Source organism: Cetorhinus maximus, chromosome 2, assembly GCF_964194155.1.
Source record: "Cetorhinus maximus chromosome 2, sCetMax3.hap1.1, whole genome shotgun sequence".
Taxonomy (NCBI): Eukaryota; Metazoa; Chordata; class Chondrichthyes; order Lamniformes; family Cetorhinidae; genus Cetorhinus; species Cetorhinus maximus.
Genome location: NC_135880.1, coordinates 63731933 through 63757544, shown reverse-complemented (window position 1 = coordinate 63757544; position 25612 = coordinate 63731933). Strand labels below are relative to the sequence as shown.

The window sequence follows — 25612 nt, the reverse complement described above, 5'->3', positions numbered from 1 at the left end:
TTTATTATGGGTATTCTTGCGAAGTATCCTGATGAGCACAAGACAAAAAGCTTCAACAGCATGTGTCTCTTTTTCAGCAATACTCAAGTTCTGTACTGTCACATGACTATTTGTCCAAGTCACTTTTACTTTGGTCCAGTGTTATGACACAGCAGTTGGTAAAGGCTGAGTTGTTTAAATCCCAGAGGGACACTTGAACAATTGTCATAACCTATATTTTCAATTGGTAAGTTTGAGATGCAACTCTGAATTCAGGAATAAAACCACCAAGTATCAAGAGGTTTTTTATATAAAACTAAATTAAACATTAATTAATTTAACAAATTTAAACACATCACGTGTCTACAAATTACTACCATAATAACTGTTAAACAAATCCCCAAATGAATCACTTCCAGGCAAATCTTCACCAAAGCAACGATAACCCATAGACTTTAAACAGACACCAGGCAAAGCACATTTCACCGTACAAATTCAAAATGAAGTTCCTTTCAATTTGTTTCCTTTGTAGACACTGCCCAAGGTTTACAGGCTGGTTAGATCATAAATGCCTCTGACTTTCACACACCACTCCTTTCAGTTTATACCTAGCTTCCCCTTTGAATGTAAATTTTCCACTGTATTACTAGGTTTTTAATTTTACCTCTCCTAACAATAATCCTTTCATTCCACCAATTTTATTGGTAACATAAACACATTGTGTGGTGTCTCCCAGCTAGGTGCAAGATTTTAACCATTCTTTTGAATGGTTTATTCAACAAATGCAAATTGCACTTTACCTTCTACTCCTTACATGTATCTAATTAACATCTTAAACTGCTATATATCAAAGCACCCAGACTAGCTGGCTTTAATCTAATTAAGAGACACACAGACACAGACCCTACTACAATTCTAATTTAAAAATAATTTCCAATAACATTATAGACATTAGTCTCTTCATGACATCAGGATTATCATTTCCAAAAGGGTTCCCACCACAGAGGTTAAACTAACTGCTTCGTATTTGCTATCCTTACACCCTTTTTGGAACAACATATTTGCAATTCCCCAATCCTCTGGCACCATCCTCCATATCTAAGGAGGATTGGAACATTATGGCCAGTACCTCCAACCTTTCCATCCTTGCTTCCCTTAGCATCCCATCTGTTCCTGGTGAATTATTAAATTTAAGTGCAGTCGTGCTTTCTACAGTCGAATGCCCTTTATCCGCATATTCGAAGACTAAACACACCAAAAAAAACCAAATGTTTTTTGAACAGATCCTTTGCAGTTAATTTGTATGTTAATAAAGAATTGTAATATTATATTACAGGTGCAGTAAGTGTTATCAGATAAAAAGTAGCATGCTTGAGAGTTGGTAAATGGAGAAACAGCCTAGTACTTGTAGACTATAGCTAGCCTAGGCTTAAGCTATTGTAATATAAGTAGGCCCCCATCGGAAATCTGAAAAATTCTGAATATAGAAGCGCAATCAGCCCCAAGGGCTTCAGATGAAGGATACTCGACCTGAAATACCTCCTTACCATCAATTTTTAGCCCATCCAGTGTCTCAATTGTCTCACTATGACTTTGGAAGCATCTTCTTCCTTAGTAAGGACTGATGCAATGTACTCATTTAATATCTCAACCATATCCTCTGCATAAATCTTTTTGACACCTAATCGGCCCACTCCTCACTTTACCACCGTTTAATAATTTAAATGCCCATAGAAGAGATTTCGATTCCCTTTCATGTTAGCTGCCAAACTCTTCTCATACTGTCTTTACTTCTCTTATTTCTTTTTTCACTTTCTCTCTGAACTTCCTATTCAGCCTGGTTCTCACTTGTATTATCAGTCTGACATCTGCCTTACGCACCTTTTCACCTTTTTCCCTGCTTCATCCCCCTCCTCTCATGCACGCTTCCTGTGGGAATGTACCTTGACTTTACCCAAACTATCTCCTCTTCAAAGGCAGCCCAGTGTTCCATTACAGTTTTACCTGCGAATCTTTGATTCCTATTTACAAGGGCCAGATCCACTCACCTGATTGAAATTTCCCCCTCTCTCCAATAAATTATTTTTATTCTAGACTGCTGCTAGTCCTCTTCCATTATCAAACCTAAACCTTATGATATTATGATCATAAATGTTCCCTGACTGACAATTGATCCACTTGACCCAGCTCATTCCCCAGAATCAGATCCAGCAATGCCTCCTTCCTCATTGGGCCACAAACATACTGATTTAGAAAATTTTCCCAAACACACTTAAACTTTTCCCCCTCTGTGCCTTTTACATTATTACTATCCCAATCTAAATTGTAATGAAGTCCCCCATTATAACTACTCTATAGTTTTTGCAGTTCTCAATAATTTCCTTGCAAATTTGTTCCTCTATATCATGCTTGTCGAGCCTGCAGATGCAGCCCGTGAAGCCCCTCCATGTGGCCCCCAGAACGATTGTTGAAAATGCCAGTAAGACGGCTCAGTGAGCTCGAAGATTTCTTCAGGGGCCAACTCCTCCAAACACAGCCTGTTTTTCTCATGTGTTTTCTGCTGATAGCTCAACAGTGAGCCTACCAGCAGCAAACATGGGAGAGAAATAGACTGTGATTGGAGGAGCAGCGAACACTAGCAAAGGCGAGTTTTTGAAGATAGAGACTCTGGAACACATGCACACCATGCTTTCACGTAGCTGCCAGTGCTCTTGCCCGGCTGTGGTCACTTTCCCCCCAGCTGCCAGTGCTCTGGCCCAGCTGCGGTTGCTTTCCACTGGCTACTGATGCTCTGGCCCAGCTGCAGTCGCTTTCCCCTGGATGCTGGTGCCCTGGCGCAGCTGCGGTCGCTTTCCCCCGGCTGCGGTTGCTTTCCACTGGCTACTGATGGTCTGGCAAAATTATCAATTTATTGTTGTGTTTTGACTTGCTCAGCAAGTTGTTTCTTATCATACGTCAGCTTTTTTTCAAAATTCATGTTCTATGTTTGCCGAACCTTATCTTTCCAAAATTTGCTCATCTGCCCCAAGTGAGAGAAAAATTGAAATGCGGCCACCAACTTGATAAGGTTGGACAAACCTGCTCTACATCTTTTCCAGTAGTTGGTGGCCATGGAATACACCCAATAATGTTATGGTACTTCCATTGCTGCCTAGCTCTAACCAAATAGATTCTGTCCTTGACCCCTATAGAATATTCTCTCTCTCAAAAACTGTACTATTCTCCATAATCAATGGCACCAACCCTCCCCCTCTCTTTTCTTCCCTATCATTCCTGAATACTTTGTACCGAGAAATATTTGGCACCCAGTTCTGCTCTTTTTTTTTTGAACCAGATCTCCGTTAGCACTGCAACATTTAATTCCCACATGGCTATCTGTGCCTGCAGTTCCCCAGTCTTGCTTCCCACATGCCATGCATTCACATACATGCACAGTACTAATTTGGACCTTATTGCATTCTCTCTTACTCTGACTCTAACTTATTATTTATTTCCTTAGTGCTATCATCCCTCTTAATTTTTTGTGTATCTTGTCTTTCTTCTCTAATATTACGTCCTAGTTCACACGCCTCTGCCAAGTTAGTTTAAAACCTTCCCAATAGCACTAGAAAACCACCCTGCAAGAATATTGGTCCTGACTCTGTTCAGGTGCAACCCATTCAGCCTGTACAACTCATATATCCCAGAATCATCCCAATGTCCCAGGAATCTAAAGCCCCCCCTCCTGCACCAGCTCTCCAAGCACCCATTAATCTGCTCTTTCCTCCTATTTCTATATTCATTGGGTACCAGGAGTAATCTGGAGATCACTACCTTTCAGGTTCTGCTTGCTAATTATTTTCCTAGTTCCCTAAAACCTACCCGCGGGACCTCATCTCTCTTTCTACCTATGTCATTGGTACTAATTACGGACCATGACTGCTGGCTGTTCACCTTTGAGTGCTGTGCAGCTACTCAGTGATATCCTTGACCTTGGTACCAAGGAGACAGCATACCATCCTGGATTTGTCTGTGGCTATAGAAATGCCTGTTTGTCCCCCTAACTATACCGCCGTCCCTTCACTTTCGCTGGGTCAAAATCCTGGAACTCACTTCCTAACAGCACTGTGGGTGTACCAACACCACAAGGACTGCAGAAGTTCAAGGAGGCAGCACACCACCACTTTCTGAAGGGCAACTGGGGATGGGCAATAAATGCTGGCCTAGCCAGTGATGCCCACATCCCATAAAAGAATAAAATAAAACTCTGCAGTCTGCTTTAAGTATTACTTTGTCAATCTCCCCTCTTCTCTCCACCACCCCCCACCCCCACCCCAAATCTCTCTTCCTCGCTCTTTTCCCCCACCACCACCAATATAGCTGAGTCAGCTATAGTGCTGTGGACTTGGCCCTGGCTGTACTTCCGAAAGAAACCATCACTCTCTCAAGTACGCAGAAATGAATGCTGATTGTAGAGTGGGGTGGACAATCTGCCTGACAGCCACCCATTCCTTCTCTGCCTGCACACCCTTAATCTGCAGGGTGACCACATGTAGAAATGTGCTATCCAGAAAACTTTCAGCCTTATGAATGCACTGCAGTGATGCCAGCCGCTGCTTAAGCTGCTGTAGCTGACAGGTTGTGCACTCCACGAAACTGAGATGTTTTGCTGTTTCTCTGCTCATTAGACTATTAGCTGACTTAACAGAAACCAACTAAAGACTTAATTAAAACCCACCAGCTAGCCACCCATCAGCTGCTTGTCTTGTGCAGAAGCCACCTTATTTTATAAAGAGTTAACAGTAGTTAAATATTTTGCTTAACTCATTATCTGTATACTTCAGCTTTTGATTTATTGAAAAATTCAGAACCTTCTACTGTTACTATCCATTCCTATTTAATGTTAATGTTATCCCTAGATTTGATTAATTAATAGAGTGATAAATTATCAAATTGGCCTTATTTGTATTGTTATGATCCCAGCTGATACTACTGGACAAACTAGGTCCCGGGGTGGAACCCGGCTTGATAGATCCTAACTTTTATTTTTTTCTTAGAAACATGAAGGGCAGCTACTGAACAGGGTCACGGGAGTCACCTGATGAAATTTTAACAAAAGAATAAAACATTTATTAAACAAGAAAACTTGAACTATATTACAATACTCCTTCATCCACAACTATACCATTACAGATATATACAGATTCATAAGGATAACACAAGTTACAAAAGCTATCTTATACTGTCATGTTCACAGTAAGTACACAATCCATGTAAACCAACAGGTGACCTGTGGTCAGACAGAACACACTCTGAAACCAAGTGGCAGATGCTATGGATCCCTCATCAACACCCCCCAGACGTTTGTCGCACCATGAGCCAATCGGTCTCACTGAACTCCGTCTTTCACATGGGGGTTTCCAGTCCCCACTCTCAAAGAACTCGCTTTGGAATCTTCTCCCAAACGACACTTTCTCTCAGACGCCTTCCACAAGGGTCCACCTCCAGAGTTTCAAACTCTCCTTCCAATGTTCCTCTCCTCTAGTACGCCACGTGCATTCAAGCTTCCTTCCATGCACTCTCTCTCAGATTTAGCCATGCCAACAGAGCACCACTGCTTCACATGCCCATAGTAAAGAGTTACAGACCTTCAACTGTCACCTTGGATCTTCTGGCTTCTCGCAAGCCTATTTTTTAATCCTGCATCCTGAAGCTTTCTCCCTTTAAGCCATAAGCTTGGAGCCTTCCTCTCTGCTCCTTACTTTCAATTCCACTGAACAGGATCTTGTTCAGATTCTTGTTTCTCGCCCTTGACTTCACTGTCCTCCTGGGACCTTTCTCCTGTTGCACTCCCTGTTTTTGGGACTTTTCATCCTTTGGCACCTGCTCCCTGCAATTCCCCCTCTTGTGTCTAGCTACTCCTGCAGTCCTGGTGTTTGACAAATTTTAGTTTTTGAGAGTGTAACTAGCAGGGTTGATGAGGGGAACTAATGGGTAAAGTATATTTGGATTTTCAAAAGCATTCAATATGGTGCCACATGAAAGGTGGTTGTACAAGATTACGATTTATGAAATTGGGGGTTATATTGATATGGATTGAGGACTGATTAACAAATAGAAAACAGTCAGTATATATGGGTTATTTCCATAGTGGTAGGTTGTAACTAGTGGGCCACCGTGGGGATCAGTACTGGGACCTCCAGCTATTTACAATCTTGTCAATGACTTAGATGAGGGGACGGGGTGTATTGTATCCAGGTTTGTTGACGATACTGGGACCTCCAGCTATTTACAATCTTGTCAATGACTTAGATGAGGGGACGGGGTGTATTGTATCCAGATTTGTTGACGATACAAAGTTAAGTGGGAAAGTAAGCAATGAGGAGGTTGCCAAGAGGCTGCATGTGGAGATAGATAAGTTAAATGAGTGGATAAGAATATTGCAGATGGAATATAATGTGTGAAGTTATCCACTTTGGTAGGAAAATAGAAAAGCAGAATATTTTTTAAAAGATGAGAGACTGCAAAATGTTAGTATTCCAAAGGACCTGGGTGTCCTTGCACACAAGTAACAAAACTCACATGCAGATAGATACAGCAGGCTATTAGGGCAGCAATATTTATTGTAGTCTTTGAGAAATGAATTACACTAAAATATAAGAGTAAAGAATTATATTTTGTAGAGCCTTGGTGAGATCCCACCTGGAGCTCTGTGCATGATTTTGGTCTCCTTGCCTCAGGAAGCGTCTACTTGCCGTAGAGAGGGTGCAACGAAGATTCACTAGACTGATCCCTGGGATGAGGCGGAGTTGACTGGGCCTATATTCCCTAGAATTTAGAAGAATGGGATGTGATCTTGTTTAACTATATACAGTTCTTAAGGGGCTTGATGCAGTTGATGCTGGGAGACCATTCCCTCTAGCTAGGGAGTCTGAAATGAGGGGTCAGTCCCAGAATAAGGGGTTGGCTGTTAAGGACTGATGATAAATTTCTTCACTTACAGGATTGTTAATGTTTGGAATTCTCTACCCATAGGGCTTTGGATTCTCAGCTGTTGAGTATATTCAAGACAAAGATTGATAGATTTTTGTATTCTAAGAAGTTAAGGAGTCTGGGGATGAGCAGGTGGAGTTGAAGTAAAACATCAGTCATGATCTTATTGAATGGCAAAAAGGTTCAAAAGGCAACATGGCATAGTCTTGATATTTCTTATCATATTTTTGTCAAATCTGACACTAAGGTACATAAGACTATACTAGGGCAGATGACCAAAATCTTGGTCAAAGAGGTAGGAGCTAGGGAGCATCTCAAGGGAAGGAATTTCAGAGCTTAGGGCCTTGGCAGCTGAAGATTTGACTGCCAATGGTGGAGTAATTTTAAATCGGGGATATGCAAGAGACTAGAATTAGAGGAGTGCATGTATGAGTAGTGTAGGGATGAATGAGGACAGTGATAGGGAGGAATGAAGCCATGGAGGAATTTGAAAACTAGGATTAGAATTTTAAAACCGAGATATTGCTTAACCGGAAGCCAATGTAGGTCAGTGAGTTAGTATATGGCGGTAGAGTTTTGGATGACTTAAGTTTATGAAGGATGAAAGATGTCAGGAGATGATAGGAATCCATTGGAAAAGTCGAGTATAGAGGTAACAGAGGCATGGAGGAGGGTTTCAACAGCAGATGAGCTGAGGCAGAGACATATTTACAAGTGTGTGACTAGGCATTGTTAGTGGTGATGCAGGTTGGAAGTTCATCTCCAACAAATACAACACCAGTCTGGTTCAGCCTCTGACAATTGCCAGGAAAAAGGATGGAGTTGATGGCTAAGGAGTGAAGTTTGTGCAGGGGCATAATGGCTTTGGTCTTCCCAGTATTTAGTAGAAGAAAATTTTTGCTCATCCAATACTGGATTTCAGACAAACGCTCTGACAATTTAAAAGGGTTAAGAGAGGTGATAGTGAGGTGGAGCTGGGTATCGTCAGCGTACGTGTAGAAACTGTTGTGTTTTCGGCTGCTGTCACCAATCGGGCAACATGTAGATGAGAAATAGGAGGGTGCCAAGGCAATTCAAGAAGGTGGCTCACCACCACCTCCTCAAGGGCAATTGGAGATGAGCTACAAAGCTGGCCTTAACCTGCTCACAACCCATGAAAGAATTATAGAAAACAATTCCCACCCAGCTGGCTGACAGTGGAGTAGAATGGTGTAGTTATCCCTATTAAAGGCTTCAGATAGTTGTGAAGGATAAAGAGGCATGGTTTAACACTGTTTCAGTCACATGGGATGTCATTTGTCATACAATAAAAGCCACTTTGGTACTGTGGTGGGGTGGAAATCTGACTAACGGGATTCAAACGTGGAGTTCTGGGATAGAAGGGCACAGATTTCAATTGCGACAAGTTTAGTGACTTTGGAGTGGAACGTTGGAGATGGGGTGATGGTTTGCAAGGACAGAGGGGTCAAGAGTTCTTTTCAGGAGGTGGGTGATGGTAGCAGATTTGAAGGGGAGGGGGAGAGTACCTGAGGAGAGGGAACAGTAAATAATATAGCTTTCCCTCATTTAGCACTCCTAATGTGTTCCTTAAAAACAGCGTGTTAAACAAGAGCATGCTAAACGAAAATCACTTTCCCATAAGAAAATATGTAATCAGGGTGGGTTACATTCCTGACCTGTAATTTTTACATTAAAACCTATTGGCTGTCTTGAACCTAACTGGCCCAAAAATTCTTTACTAACTTGCAATCTCTTATAACTTAACTCTTAATAACTAACTCTCTCTACTTTCCTCCCAATCGCCACTTCCCTCTTTTGCTCCCTCCTGCTTGTCGCTTCCCTCTCCTGACCCTCCTATGAGCCAGGGTTTGGGAGATGGACTGCGAGCGGGAGGGTCAGGTGCAGGAAGCAGCGGTTCATTTTTTTAAAGAAAAGACTGCACGTTTTCAGTAACTGCACTAAAATTAAAATGGAGGCAATTCTATTCGGGGAAGGTCCCTAATTTACAAATCGTATTAAAAGGAAAATGCGCTATTAGGATGTACTTCAAACTGTATCATCTAACTTGGAAGCCAGGAAAGGAAGCTGGATGGTCAACTTTTTACTGGAAATAGGGTTGAGGTAGTAGGCGATGGGTTTCGTGAACTAGGGGAGATGTGACAGTAAAAAAGAAAGATGCGAGTTCAGGCCTGGGATAAGGAGAACCTTAAAGGAAGTTTAGTGCAGTAGGTTAGGGTAAGGGAGGGAAGCAGCAGAGACAGTTGGATGATGGTTTCAGTTTCACTGACAAAAGTCTGAGAGCTCCTTGCACTTGTTGATGAGGGTAAACGAGGCAGTGAAAGGGGAGAGGATTAAGAAGACGGTTTGTAGGAGACACCTGATGGCCTAAATCTTCGGATTTTAAAAGAATTTTACCATTGCTAGGAAATGAAACTGTTTTCACTTCAGGTATACAATGTCAGTATTGGACACCAAGGTCTGGCCTACACCATGCCAGCAATGTGTTTTAATCTCAATTTCAGAAGAATAGCCCTATTACATTACTGTGACATAACTGGCAGATTTTTATCCCATCAATCTAGGTTGTACTTAAACCCAGATATCAGCACAAAAGGACAATGCAATAGTCTGCTAACTGCACTACCCATTCTGCAAATAGTATTTTGATGTAGGTTTAAACGAAACAAAAAATAGCAAAATATGCCTGCTGTGGCATAATTTTCAGAAAATAAGCTTGATATATGGTAACTAATCTAGATTAAATTGGAAGAATGTGGGCATAGTATTCAGCTTTGAAAATATTTTTCTTTTCAAGAACTTGTTGAATAGAGTTTAATATTATCCTTAATGTTTTTGCAGAAGCGATCTCTGCCTTCAGATTTCATTGACCCACTAGCAAGCAAGAAGCCCCGAATATCGCACCTTACTAATCGTGTGCAGCCAACACTTAATGGTCATTTAAATCCCTCCAGTGAGAAAACTGTTGTTATTTCTACTCCGGTCGCTCCTCCTCATCCCCCTCCCCCTGCACCACCTCCTGTGCCACTTCCGGGTTCTATTGCTCACACTGTGAATTCTAACTCCAATTCCCCATGCACACCTGAAGGAAGGGGAACTCAAGATCTGCCAGTTGATGCTATTGGTCAAACTGGTGAAGGTTATGAGGACCAGCAAGAAAAGCTTACCTCTAGGACTACAGTGGAAAGTCCACCACACCAACTGGAGTGCTCAGAAGTCATCAGCAAAGACTGTTCTTCCCATGGAAAGTCAAAAAAGAAAGCCAAAAAACACAAAGACAAGGAAAGAGAAAAAGAGAAAAAGAATAAGGAGAAGAATGAGGAGGTTGGCGAAGAATACAGAAATGAATTGGAGGAACAAAAACCCATTAAAGATAAAGATGCCAATTCTGATTCAGGTATGGAATGATTTGACATGAGGCACAGAAGGAGGCCATATGGCTCACTTAGTCCATGCCAGTTTACTGTTCAGCAATCCAATCATCCTATTCTACCCACTCCTATCCTGGTAGCCCTGCATGTTCATTTCCCTCAAGTGCCTATCCAGTTTCCTTTTGAAATCATCAATGATCTTCACTTTCACCACACAAGAAGTTCCAGATTATTACCACTTGCTGCATAAAAAAGTTCTTTCTCTCATTCCCCTGCATCTCTTGCCCAAAACCTTAAATAGCTACACCCTAGTCTTTGTATCATCAGCTAATAGGAACAAGAGTAGGCCATTCAGCCCATCAACCCTGCTCTGCCATTCAATTAGATCATGGCTAATCATCTACCATGATGCCACTTTCCCGCACTATCTTCATTAGTCTCTCGAAATCTATTGATTTCTGTCTTGAACATGCTCAATGATTGAGCTTCCACAGTCCTTTGGGGTAGAGAGTTCCAAAGATTCGCCACCCTCTAAGTGAAGAAATTCCTCCTCATTTTAGTCTTAAATGGCTTGCCCCTTATCCTGAGATTATGTCCCCTGGTTTAGACTTAACAGCCAGGGAAAACATCTCACCTACATTCACCCTGTCACGCCCTGTAAGAACTTTGTAAATTTCAATGAGATTATCTCTCATTCTTCAAAACTCTAGAGAAGACAGGCCCAGTTCCCTCAATCTCTCCTCATAAAACAGTCCTGTCATCCCAGAGATTAGTCTCGTGAACCTCCATTGCACTGCCTCTATGGCAAGTATATCCTTCCTTAGATAAGGAGACCAACACTATGCACAATACCCCAGGTGTGGATTCACCAAGGCTCTCTACAATTGCAGCAAGACATCTTTAATTCTGTACTCAAATCCCCTTTTGATGAAGGCCAATATACCATTTGCCTTCCTTATTGATCGTTGCACCTGCATGCTAGCTTTTAGTGACTCATGAACAAGGATAAGGTCCCTTTGGACACCAAACTTCCCAATCTCTCACCATTTAAGGAATATTCTTTGTTTCTGTTTTTCTACCAAAGTGGATAACTTTGCAATTATTCACATTATATTCCCTCTGTCATGCTCTTGCCCATTCACTTAGCCTGTGCAAGTCCACTTGAAGCCTCCTTACACCCTCCTCACAACTTAATTCCCACCTAGTTTTGTGTCATCAGCAAATTTGGAAATATCGGTCCCCATGTCCAAATCACTTATACAGATTGTGAACAGCAGTGGTCCTAGCACTGATCCTTGCAGTACCCTGCTAGTAACAGCCTGCCATCCTGAGAATGGCCCGTTTATTCCTCCTCTCTGCTTTCTGTCAACTAATTCTCAATCCATACGAGTATATTACCCCCAATCCAATGTGCTCTGAACTTGTTTACTAACATCCTGTGTGAGACCTTATCAAAAACCTTCTGAAAATCCATATACACCACATCCATTGGTTCTCCTTTTATTTATGCTACAAGTAACATCCTCAAAAAAAACTCCAACAGGTTTGTTAAACATGATTTCCTTTTCGTAAATCCATGTTGACTCTGCCCAATTTTACAATTATTTTTTAAATGCGCAGTTATCACATCATTTATAATAGATTCTAACATTTTTCCTACTACTGACGTCAAACTAACCGGTCTGTAGCTCTCCATTCTCCCTCTCCCTCCCTTCTTAAATAGCAGGGTTACATTTTCTACTTTCCAGTCTGCGGGAACCTTTCCAGAATCTACAGAATTTGAAAGATAATCACCAATGCATCCACTAACTCTATAGCCACTTCCTTCAGCACTCAACGATGTAGTTCATCTGGTCCAGGGAATTTATCAACCTTCAGTCGAATTAACTTTTCAAGTACTACCTTTTTACTAATAATTTCTTTCAGTGCCTCAGTTTCATAAGTCCCTTGGTTGCCTAGTATTTCTGGGAGATTTTCTGTATCATCTTCTGTGAAGACAGACAGAAAGCAATTATTTAGTTCCTCTGCTGTTTCCCTGTTCTCCACTATAATCTGTTCTGTCTCCATCTGTAATGGGCCCACACTTGTCTTGGATAATTTCCTTTTCCTGTACCTAAAGAAGCTTTTACAGTCCACCTTTGTTTCTCACTAGCTTGCACTAATATTCTGTCTTCCATTTCTTTATCTGTTTCTTGGTCATCCTTTGGTGAGTTCTTAATTGCTCCCAATCCTCAAGCTTATCACTTTTTCTGGCATCCGTATAAGCCGCTCCCTTTAATCTGATGCAATCTTTAACTTCGTTTGTTAGCCACGGTTGGTTCGCTTTTCCCATTGGGTGTTTGTGCCTTAGAGAAATATATGTATTTGTAGTAGACTAGGTAGGACTTTAAAATACTAGCCATTGCTTGTCTACCATCAAATCTTTTAGTATATTTTCCCCAATCCACCATAACCACCTTGTCCCTCATACCCTTGTTCAGATTTAAGACCCTAGTTTCAGAATAAACTAGTATCACATTCAAACTTAATGTGAAATTCCATCATATTATGATTATGATCACAATTATCAAAAGGTTCCTTTTATAGCAAGGTTATTAATTAGCACTTTCTCATCACATCATACTAAATCTAAAACAGCCCAATCCCTAGTTGGTTCTTCGGTGTACTGCTCCAGAAACCCATCTTGCGCACACTACAGGAAGTCATCCTTCGTAGCATTAGTGCTGATTAGGTTTACCCAGTCTAGACGTTAATTGAGGTTGCCCATTATGACTGTATTATCCACATTATGTGCATCTCTAATTGCTTGATTTATACTGTGCCCAACATTACCACTACTGTTTGGTGACCTATAAAAAAACTCCCACCAATGCTCCTGTTCCTATGCTCACTAGCACATGGCATGGGAGTAATCCTGAGATTACTGCTTTTGAGGTCCTGCTTTTTAATCTCCTTTCTTACTCCCTAAAATCTGTTTTCAGGACCTCACCCCCCTTCCTACCTCTGTTGTTGGTACCAATGTGGACCAAGACCTTTGGCTGTTCACCCTTCCCCCAAACGAATGTCCTGCAGCCGTGCTGTGACTTTCTTGACCTGGCACCAGGGAGGCAACATATCCTGGAGTCAAGTCTACGACCAGAAATGCCTGGCTGTTCCCCTAATTAACGAATCCCCTATCACTGCCGCTGTTCCACTCTTCTCCCTCCCCTCCTATGCAGCTCGGAAACCCAGAGCATAAGCTTGTGCAGCTGGTGGCACTTCCTGCAGAGATATTTGTCTAGAACACATGGTGCGTCCATGACTTCCCACATGCCACAAGCTGTACATTCTACTCGGCTGAGATGCCCTGCCATACCTTAACTGTACAGGCTAGAATACCTTACCAGTTACTCAACAACCAGCTCCTCCCGCTGCACCGAAGTAAGAAAGAAGTAGAAAAGAGCACCTCTTCCCCACTTCACTGAACTTCCCCTCTCATCAAACTTGTATCTGCTCACTCTGCTTGCAAGCTGCACTCCATTTTGGAAACAATGGGAACAGTTTATCTTTGTCTGCCTTATCAAAACCTGTCATTATTTATACAACTATATCAAATTCCCCTTCAATATCCTTTGCTTCAAGAAGAACAAATTCAGCTTCTCCAACCTAATCTTGTAGCTAAAATCCCTGGAGCCCTTCTGGTAAATCTCCTCTATATCCTCTCAAGAAGTCTCACATTCTTCCTAAAGTGTGGTGACCAAAATTGGATGCAATATTCCAGCTCTGTCCTAACCAGAGCTTTCTCAAGGTTCAGCTTAATTTCCTTGCTGTAGTACTCAGTTCCTCTATTTATGAAGCACAAGATCCCATATGCTTTGCTAACTAATCTCTGAATATGCCCTACAAGGTCCCTCTGTCCCTGCACTGTTTAGAACTGTGCCAATAAGCCTGTACTGCCTTTCCCTATCCCTTCTGCACAAATGCATCACCTCACAGTTCTCCGTATTAAGTTCCCTCTGTCACTTGTCTGCCCATTCTGCTAGCCTATCTGCCTTGTTGCAGCCAATTGGTATTATCTTCACTGGTTGCCACACCTCCAAATGTGGTACACCATCCTCCAGTCTGAAAAACAGCCATTTACCACTACTCACTGTTCTCTGTCCGTAAGTTAATTTATCCGAGCTGACACTGATCCTGCTGTTACATGAACCTCAGTTTTGTTAACCAGCCCTTTTTGTGGTGCTTTGTCAAACACTTAAAATCCATATAGACATTCACTGCATTGAGATGGTGACGCATGGTAATGCCATTGGACCAGTAATCCAGAGGCATAAGCTAATGCTCTGGGGACATAGATTCAAATTCCAGCATGGCAGCTAGTGGAATTTAAATTCAATTAATACATTTGCAATTGAAAGCTAGTCTCAGTAATGGTGACCATGAAATCGTTGTCAATTGTTGTAAAAACCCATTAGTTCACTAATGTCCTTTAGAGAAGGAAATCTGCTGTCTTATCTGGTCTGGCCTACATGTGACTCCAGACTCACAGCAATGTGGTTGACTCTTAACTGCCCTCTGAAATAGCCTAGCAAGCCACTCATTTCAAAGGCAATTAGTGTTGGGTAACAAACGCCCATGAAAGAATAGAAAATGATTCCTTTCACATCAACCTGCTCTGTTATTTCGTCGACTAGATCAGTCAAACAAAATCTGCCTTTTTCCAAATCTATGCTGGCTGTCTTGAATTAACTAAACTTCTCCAAGTGTGTCTTTTTTCCCCTTGATGATTGATTCCAAAATAGTGCAATGTTCAGCACTATTTGCGTCTCCTCGGGTACTGAAGCGGTCCATATCCAAATGCGGCAAGACCTGGACAATATCCAGGCTTGGGCTGACAAGTGGCAAGCAACATTCATGCCAGGCAATGACCATCGCCCCTTGACAGTCCATGGCATTACCATTACTGAAACCCCTACTAGTAACCCCCAGGGTGTTATCATTGACGAGAAACTGTACTGGACTAGCCATATAAATACCGTGGCTACAAGAGCAGGTCAGAAGCTAGGAATCCTGCAACGAGTAACTCACCCCCTGACTCCCCAAAGCCTGTCCACCATCTACAAGGCGCAAGTCAGGAGTGTGATGGATTACTCCCCACTTGCCTGGAAATCTGCAACTCCCACAACACTCAAGAAGCTTGACATCATCCAGGACAAAGCAGCCCACTTGATTGGCACCACATCCACAAACATTCACTCCCTCCACAACCGACACACAGTAATAGCAGTGTGCACCATCTACAAGATGCACTGCAGGAATTCACCAAGGGCAGAATTTTACCCATGTCGGGTGGGCTCGGTAGGGGTGGTCGGGAAATCGACCGCCGCCCGAGACTGGGGCCGGAAGGTGATTTCAAGCTGGCGGGCCAATTAAGTGAAACATGAGCCGGGCAAGTGTGACCTTTGCACATGCACGCGAGTGCCATTTGCAAATCTCCCTGAGGCACAGAGCTGCCTCAAGGAGATGAACAGATTTTTTAAAAAACAATATAGATTTTATAAATGTTATAAAGCATGGCCCCTCATGTGACTCTGTCACATGAGCAAGGACATGTTATTAATGAAAAAATAAAGTTCTTATTTTATTTTTATTTGTTTTTGGAGACCTCATCCTGCCCGTGGATAAGGTTTCCAAAAAAGTACAATGGCCACTTGGCTTTTTCGCCTACCCGTCGAACCATAAGGTTGGACGGGCAGCGAAAAAGTTCTTTCAATTAACTTTTTAATGGCCTTAATAGGCCTTTTAATTGTCCGCATGCCTGCTGACCGAAGTATCATGCTTGCCCGATGTCATCGCGTATCATTTTACACTCGGTCAGGTTGGGCGTGCACCTGCCCGCCAAGCTAAAAATTTTACCCCAAGGATCCTTACACAGCACCTTCCAAACCCACGACCGCTACCATCTAGAAGGACAAGGGCAGCAGATAAATGGGAACACCACCACCTGGAAGTTCCCTTCCAAGTCACTCACCATCCTGACTTGGAAATATATCACTGTTCCTTCACTGCCACTGGGTCAAAACCCTGGAACTCCCTTCCTAACAGCACTGTGGGTGTACCTACACCACATGGTCTGCAGCGGTTCAAGAAGGCAGCTCACCACCACCTTCTCGAGGGCAACTAGGGATGGGCAATAAATGCTGGCCCAGCTAGTGAAGCCCACATCCCCTGAATGAATAAAAAACAAAATAAAACTCACCCACAACATATATTAAACTGACTGGCCTGTTGTTACTAGGGATGTCCTTGCATCTTTCTTGAACAAGAGTGTCACGTTTGCTCCTGAACAATCCTCTAGCATCTCCCCTGTATCTACAGGGAGATAGGAGGATTATGGTAAACCTTTCCACTATCTCCATCCCCACTTTGCTTAGCAATACAGGATGCAAGGCATCTGGATCAGGTGACTTATCCACCCTAAGCATAGCCAGCCTTTCCAGTAAATCCTTCCCATCAATTTTCACCCCATCCATCTCCACTTCTGCTAATATTTTGTCAGCATCCTCTTCTGTAGTAAACATTGACATAAAGTACTCATTAAGTATTCTAATCTTACCCTGCACCTCTGAGCAAAAATCACCATCTTTCCCCCTAATAGAACCAACCCTGCCTCTTGCTACCCATTTGCAATTTACATGCCAGTAGAAGACTTTTGGGTTCCCTTTTTATATTAACTGTTCTGTTCTCCTCATCTCTTTGCCAGTCTCATATTTTTCTTTTCATTTCACCCCCTGCCCCCCGCTCAACTTTGTTGGAATGTACTTATCCTGTATCTGAAACTCCTTTTAGAGATTACCATTGTTCTGTTACCATTTTTTCTTCAGTCTTTGGTTCTATTTTACCCTGGCTAGATCCCCTCTCATCCCATTGAAGTTGGCCCTTTTCCAATTTAGAGGTATTAGCTTAAGAACAATAAAAGAAAACCTCCAATGTTTTGTGCATGACTAAGTAACTGCAGCGCATGTAAATATGCAGAGTTGTTTTGTGAAGAATGTGGAAGATGTGAATTAGCAGGAATAGTTCCAGGACACATTGCAGAATGGTATTCATAAGCAACAAAGCCTTGAGTTGAGTTTTTTTGAAGAAATACTTCCTTATATTCTTCTCCTTCTCCCTATGTCCTTTTTATATAATAAAAAAACCTCCATGTGTTGGAACCATTGCTGTGGGTTGAGGCAAAGAATGATATACTTCAAAGTTACATTTGTTTGCATACAACTAATGCATGCAAATATGATTTATTTTAGTGTAAAACTGATTTGAATGCATTTGGCTATTGCCAGGCTTAGACAGAGGGTTGTGCGACTTTGGAATTCTCTGCTTCAGAAGGTGGTGGAAGTGGGGGTCATTGAATATTTTTAAGGCAGAGGTAGATAGATTATTATTAGGCAAGGGAATCAAAGGTTATTGGGGTTAGATGGGAATGTGGAAATCGAAACACAAGGGACAGAATTTTGCCCTTGATGGGCGGGCGGGCAGCCGATCGCCGCCGTCCAAACGGGCCCCGCTGCCATTTTAAGTGGGCGGGCCAATTAAGGCCCGCCTGACAGGAAGCACTATGCCCTTCCTGTGCGGGCGGGGGAGGTGATTCCCCAACTGCCAGAGTGCGCTCTTTCGCATACACGCAAAAAAGCGCACATCTCCCTGAGACTAAGTGCTGCCTCAGGGAGATCGCTGAAAGTTTTTGAAAGTGTAAAAAAAGAAAAAGAAAAATAATATTAACATGTCCCCCCTATGTGACAATGTCACACGAGATGGGACATGTTAATAAATATCACAGAAACTTTATTAAAGATTTTTAAAACCAACATGAAACCTCATCCCGCCGGTGGATGAGGTTTCATGTTTTTTCAGAAGCCCGCTGAAGCTCCTGGCCTGCCCACCAACCTTAAGTTTGGATGGGCAGGGCCTTTAATTGATTTAACTACCCTGTCAATAGCCTTATTTGGCCATTGACAGGTCAGCGGGCGGACAGCTAATCGCTGGTCCCCCCGCCTTCCTGAATATTTAAATGGGGCGGGTTGATGTCGGGGTTCCTCCCAACGTCATCCCACGTCATTTTCACGTAGGCGAGCGGGCCCCGCCCCCAGCTCGCCAACAGAAAAATTCTGCCCACGGTTATCAGCCATGATATGGAATGGCGGAGCAGGCTCAAGGGGACTAATGGTCTACTCTTGTTCCTTATGTTCTAATCTTTTTAATATATTTATGATTTCTCATGAAATCATGTTCCTAGTGCAATTATATCAATATTCATAATCTAATGCTAGCATTTTGGAAAATTAGCTATTTGTTATAGTGGAGGCTCAAAGTTACAGGAGGTAATTTTCATCCCTACCTCCCCATATCTGTGTATTAAAGACCTTGTCGCTTGCACTTCCTGTACAGTGCAGGAACAGGTCAGGTCCTTTGGTCAGTGGTGAAGCAGAGGTGTTCGCAGCTGACTGCGTGAAGTACAATCCCACCTTGGTTATAGGCTGTAGCGGGAGTTTGCTTTCTCAGCTGCAGCATGGGTCCAGTGCAGAGACAAGTGGCGTGTCACATAACTGGCAAAGCCATGCCTCCTTTAGACATCACATGCGGACGACATGCCTCTTGAGGTCAGTGTTCAGCTCAATGACAGGTATGCATTTCGAGTATTTGGAAATTCTGATTTGATGGTGAAAATCTAGCTGTGTATAAGATTTAAATACAACTCTCCTCCGGCACCCTACCACCACCACCATTTGGTGTGGGGAATGGAGCCGGAGGAGTAGTAGCGTTTTAACGCTCTTGTTGATTTAAAGGAAGCACTCCTGAGCAGGCGTAAGTGCTTACTAGATGCAGCCCTAAAAAAATAAATTCCATGTTGTGTCACTTGTGGGCAATCAGCCAAGTTCCCAAATGACAGGTCATGACAGAACCATCAGCGTGGGCTCCTGCGAAGCCCATTCCAGTGCACCGCAATTTCCAGATTTCAGCATAAGTGAAATTTCCAGAAGTTGCGATGGTGTTGCGGCCCTCAATAGCAGCAAGCCTCTTAGCATTCGCCATAACTGGGGCCACAAGATCTGGGCTATTACTTATGTTAAAATTTACAATGGAAAGCCCTTGAATAAGTTGTTATAAAGCAAAACTCCAGCTAAACTTAGATATTCCATAGTTAATTGTAGGTCTCCTCACTCACTAGTTAACAATTATGTTTAAAAATCAAAAAAAGGGAGAATGTGATCCAACTCCAATCACTCAAAATGCTTTTTGACAGGGAAAATACCTGCCGACTTTTTCCAACTGAAATTATCAATGTACAAATTTAGTCGATAAAAAATGTATTTCCTAATAACTTAATTCAATTTAACCATTGATTTGTCTTTGATCTTTTTTGATGTTTCACTTGAGTTTTTACTGAGAACATGAAGCTTGAAGAATTGTTCAACGTATGAGCTGGTATATTTCTTTTGACATTGAGAAGACAAAACAAAGATTGTTTATCAAGAATATATTTCATTTTTAGCTATTCTCTCCTTTTATATCAGTTGAAAAGCAAGTTTGAAAACTCAACCATTTTTGAGGCTTAAGGATATTTTTAAATTAAAAGTTGAAAACCATACATTTAATCGCTCAGTATCTTGTTCATTTTTGGCTTAGAAATTTTGGAAATTTTTACTTATTAAAAGCCCTACAAGTTGGCAAGCTCGCTGATATTGCATAACAAAAGTTATCCTTTAGCACACTTTGTGCAACAGCAGAAGCATATCAGAAGATTGCAGACCCTGATTTTTCATCCAATAATCTGGCCTAGTCCAGGAATGTTGAAATACAAAATTCATCCTTAATACTTTAAAGCAAGGACTGGTTAATGGGGAAAGTGTTGTGTGAGAGATACAAGAACACGAAAGGACTTGCAGATGGATCTGATCAGGAAATTATGAGCAGGAACAAAGTAAAGGGGCACATGATGGTCTGAAGGGGTTAAGGACATTGAGTCCCATTTTCCTGAGCTCCCGTCCCCATAATTTCAAACCACTAGATTCTGACTTCTCTGTTCTTTAAGGCATCCTAAAACTCCACACTTCAGATTTCTATCCTACTCTCCAGCCCCACTCCCTCCCTGCATCTTGCAACCGCAGCAGTCACAAATCCCTAAATTGCATTTCCAGTGCTCTTTAATCCCAAGATTGTAACCAAGCTTCCAGATGCTGTTAGTTTCCCCCTCTGACCCTAGGAGCTCTTAAAATAAAGCCAGACTCCATCTCAGTATTCCCAGACCTCTGGCCCTCTTTCCAGTGCCATCCTAAATGTTGATGCCCCTGGGACTAAAAGTTGACAAATGGCCTGCATCCTAAGCTTTAAAAGAGGTGGCTACAGAGATGTGGATGCATTGATTTTCATCTTCCAAAATTCCCTAGATTTCAGAAAGGGTCCAGTGGGTTGGAAGATAAAAAACGTAATCCCGCTATTCAAGAAAGTAGGGTGGGAGTAAATACCAACAATAGCACAGCCTGACACCAGTTGCAGGGAAAAGACTAGAATCTATTAGCGTCATGGTAACAGGATAACTGGGAAAATTATTATGATTAGAGTCAAAACTGTTTCATGAAAGAGAAATCATGTTTGACAAATCTTAGGTTTTTTAGGCTTTAAATAGCAAGGGCCATAAGGGGAACCAGTGAATGTAATATATTTGAATTTTCAGAAGGCATTTGATGAGGTTATTGTACAAGATTAGGACTCATGAGATTGGTTAACAGACAGAAAATAGGAATAAATGGGTAATTTTCATACTGGCAGACTAACTGGTGGAGTGTTGCAAGGAAGCTGTAAAGGGATAGAGATTAGTTAAGTAAGTCGGCAAGAAGGTGGCCAATGGAATGTAATGTGGTCAAGTGTGAAATTATCTACTTTGGTAGGAAGAATGAAAAAGCAGAACATTTTTTGAAAGTTGAGAAACTAGTTGTTCAGAGAAATTTATGTATCTGAACAGAGATCACAAAGTTAAAATGCAAGCACAACTAGGAAGGCAAATGATATGATAAACCTTTATTTTATGGAGGTTGTAGTGTAAGGGTAAGAAAGTCTTGCTGCAATTATGTTAGGGCTTTGGGAGACCAGACCTTCAGTTCTGTGTGCAGTTTTGATGATCTTACCAAAGAAAGGACACAGACACCTTTGAGCCAAAATTGAACCAACTACCTAAGGATGTCAACTTTGCTACCCTCTACAGTGCCCCCCTCTACCAGCTGAGCTATCTGAGGCAGTGAGAAAATGCAAGAAGAAATCCCTAGCCAGCAACTCGTCTAAAACGTGTTCATCTGTGGTATCTTGTGCTATTTGCAGCAGAACCTTCTGGGCACAAATCAACCTTAGCAGTACATTACCAAACACCCCAGATGATGCACATTGTCATCTTTGCCTCAAAGGGTGAACAAGACAGAAGACCAATAGAAGAATATAATTGCCTGAGAGGGAGTGCAACAAAGGTTCACTAGGTTGATTATTTTGATGAAGGGATTATCCTATGAAGCAAGATTGAGTAGAATGGGTTTATATTCTCTGGAGTTTATAGGAATGAAAGGTGATCTGTTTTTAAGAGAGCTTGACAAGGTAAATTTTGGGAAGTTGCTTCCCCTAGCTGGAGTGTCTAGAATGAGGGGTCATAGTCGCAAATAAGGGATCAGTCATTTAGAACTGACATGAAGAGAAATTTCTGCACTAAATGGTGGTGGATCTTTGGAATTCTTTAACCCAGAGTGTGAATGCTCAGTCTTTAAGTATTTTAAAGGTTGAGATCGATAGATTCTTGGGCACAAAAAGATTGAAAGGATAATGGGTTAGGGCGGGAAAATGAAGTTCTGCCATGGTCTTATTGAATGGTATAGCTGGCTCGAGAGGCCATGTGGCCGACTCCTTTTATTTCTTATGTGATTGTGTAGAACTACTTGGCATAATACTCCCATGAGTGAGTATAAGTATTGGCTACCAAGCAGGAGAACATAGAAAATAGGAACAGGAGTAGATCATTCGGCCCTGCGAGCCTGCTCGGCCATTCAATATGATCATGGCTGATCCTCTATCTCACTGCTGTACTCCTGCACTCTCCCCCATACCCATGCATTGACAGCAAAACAAACTCTAAAATACTGAGGCCAAAATCAGAACCAACAATTAATTCATTGGCATGCATTTGGAAATGCCAACATCAACCACTATTTACAATCCATGCTTCCAGAATCCAGACTAAATCTAAAGGATGACTTGCCTCACCAGATAATTGCCTCACCAGATATCCAATAACCTGGTACTCCTAAGAAATTCAGATGCCTGGAATCCGGAATGTGGTAGGAAAGATATTTGAAACTGGCTAGGAAGGGAGTGATGGAATGAATGTCAAGTGAACAGAGTTGTTGAGGCCATGGGAAGACTAATGCAGTCATCAACAACTAACTGAAGAAAATACAGCTAACTCAAGACATAACAAACAGATGGAGGCGTCGAAAGAGATGGAGAGCTAGAACTAGAACTGGGTGTCACCAGCGTACATGTGAAAGCTGACCCTATGTCTTTCGATGATGGGCAGAATCGCCCTAGATTTGCACTAAGTGCAGTCGTGGACGGGAAAAACTACGTTTTACCCACCGCCTGCAATGACAGCTTCTCACGCCATATTGTCCCAATTCCACCCCCGGCATTAATTATGCATTCTTAGGAAATACGTCATTCCGATGGTGGGTGGGCTCTCATTCGCCCGCCTTGCCATCACCTCGCTGCTTCATCACCCTGGGCGCCCTATTTAAAGTGCATCCGCACACACACCTCTGTGCTTCCAGCCCACGACTGCTACATGGAAGACATGGCCCCGAAAGGCAAAAAGACAGCCCCCAGGTTTAATGATGCGTCCCTCGGGCGCCTTTTGGACGCAGTGGAGGCCTGCAGTGATTTCCGCTACCCCAGCTCTGGCTGCAGGATGGGTAGCAACATGACCAGTCTGACTTGGGAGACGGTGGGAGCAGTGGTCAGCACCAAAGCTGTCATGGGGATGAATGATGATCTCCGTTCCGCCAGGGTAAGTCACACTTCTCATCACTCAACTCCCACACTCAAACTCATCACACATCCACAGGGACCTCACTCACTGCAGTTCAGGAGACATCACCATTCATTGCACTCATCCCATCCATGGGACCACTCACCACCCACACATGCCAGCATACTTATCATCTGGCCTGGCAGGCATCCTGCTTACAGTTTCTCCATCTGTAGTCATGCAGGACAAGCTGGCATACACCAAGAGGTCACAGACTGGTGGACGAATGCCTGTAATCAAGGTCCTCACAGACTTTGAAAACAGAGCCATCCACCTGGCCAGCGAGGATCTGGACCATTCCTGTGTTGACGGTGAGGTCGGCGGTGCTCTGCTAATTGGGATCCAGCAGTGCAACATCCATCAGACAACTTTGCTGTCAGTGATGAGTCCTGTTGCAGACCACTGCCATGCACTAATTATCTCTCCTTGCCATCGCAGGCACATCTGGTAAACAGCCAACAGAGTCCACGACCCAGGGCCTCCAATCAAGCCCCGAGAAACCTCTGAAGACACTCTCCTTGAAGTCCCATCATCCACACCCTCCACCAGTGCAGGGTGGGACCTAGCTTTAGAATAGCCTCGGGATCACAATCTGGTGAGCACATCGCACTTTCTGATCCACAACAGGCGGTGGCAGGGAATTCCCAGTTGTCTAGCACTCTGAGGACTGCTGGAGGCCAGAACATTGCTAAGTCCAAGTCAGATGAAAAGCCTCTGGACTCAGTTATGTCTCAGTTGCTGGAGCTGCAAAGGCAAGATCGGGAACATCAGGAAGGGATGTCCGCTGCACTCCTTAGATTGTGAGGCACAATGGAGGAGTCCATCTGCCTTCAGGCTGAAATGATAGCGCCAGCATGCCAATGCACTGAGGTCAATGCTAGTAGGATGGTGGCTGTCATGGAGACCTTGGTCCAGGACATCATTCCTGCACTGCTGCGTGGGCTCAACTCCATCGCTGACGCCATAGTTGGCCTCCAACTGTGTATGCGAGAGAGGTACAGGGCAGCTCAATCTCACTCCAGCTTCCCCTTCTCCTCGAGGAATCAGCCAGTGGCCCTTGGGTACCCACAGGGAGGAGGATCAGCAGGTGCACACCCCAGGGCCATCCATCCAGGCGACTCCGGGAGTGTCTAGCTCATCCGAATACCACCTTCCTGTTACCCCAGCAGCTCCAGCTCCACAGGTCGAGGAGGATGCCACTGCCACACAGCAGAACCCGGAAAGCAAGACGGGGCCCTCCAGAGGGTGCCCACCAAGGTCATCACAGACAGGGTGTAGTAGCCAGCAGGCTGCCGCCTCCTCCGCAGTAGATGTCAGGGGAGCACCAAGATGTAGCAGCAGGGTTAGGAAAGTTAAGAAGATGCAGTTGCACAGCCTGGGCACGGATATTAATCACTTGTACATACTGTTTACTATTGTAAATAAACTCTCAACAATGCCTCCCTGCGTATGGCTCCTTGTTTTGATGAGCAGTGTTTGTGTCACTCCAATATGAAACCTCTCTGCATGAGATAAAGGCAGGTGTCTCAGTCCAGGACTAGATGCGAGGGTTCACTGTGGCTCCTCGGCGGCATGTGCGAGAGCCCCAGCCGCCCCTTCTTCCTGAGGGTGCCGCTCCTCCCTCTGTATAGCCAGGTGCCTCAGTCGCCCTTTTCTCCATTGTCTTCACTCTCTGTACGGCGCAAGGCATACAGCTAGTTCACCAGACTCTATGATCCTGATGTTGTACTCCTGCAGGATGAAAGAGAGAGAGACGTGGGTTAGCTTGGGTGTTCTAAGAACCTCTCCTGGTTAAGTCTGAAGGTCCCTTAATGCATCCTGGAGAGCTGGCCACCGCTTGGATGGCCAGAGTTTAGTGCGCTGCATGGCTGCCCGAAACACCACCCTCCTCCGCCCCACTCCACCTGACCGATTGGCGGCACCATGCTCTTAGCTCAAGCATTCTCCTAACCCGGACTGCAATGTTGTGCTGTTAGTTTGAACTATGGGGGAAACTTGTCCAAACCGGGATGATGACTTTGCAAGGGGCTGTGAGTGCCTCCAACAGTGACTGCTCCATGAGCAGCTTTAGCAAGAAGATTGTATAACGTACCCAGTCGTCTAAATGTTCTGCAGTCCGCTAAAATGCTCATAAATTTGCAGGCTATGCCTCGGGGGTGAAAAACTCTGA

The 25612-nt window shown here is 43.3% G+C and overlaps 1 protein-coding gene across 2 annotated transcripts in view; it reads left to right on the top strand.

The window, feature by feature from the left end:
- The window catches only part of ell2 (elongation factor for RNA polymerase II 2), a 168102-nt gene that overhangs the window by 123635 nt on the left and 18855 nt on the right, over window positions 1-25612 (top strand). For both annotated transcript variants that reach the window (XM_078565467.1, XM_078565458.1), the window contains exon 8: window positions 9811-10366. In XM_078565467.1, coding sequence (XP_078421593.1) covers window positions 9811-10366 — 556 coding nt within the window. The remainder of the gene's footprint in view (window positions 1-9810; window positions 10367-25612) is intronic.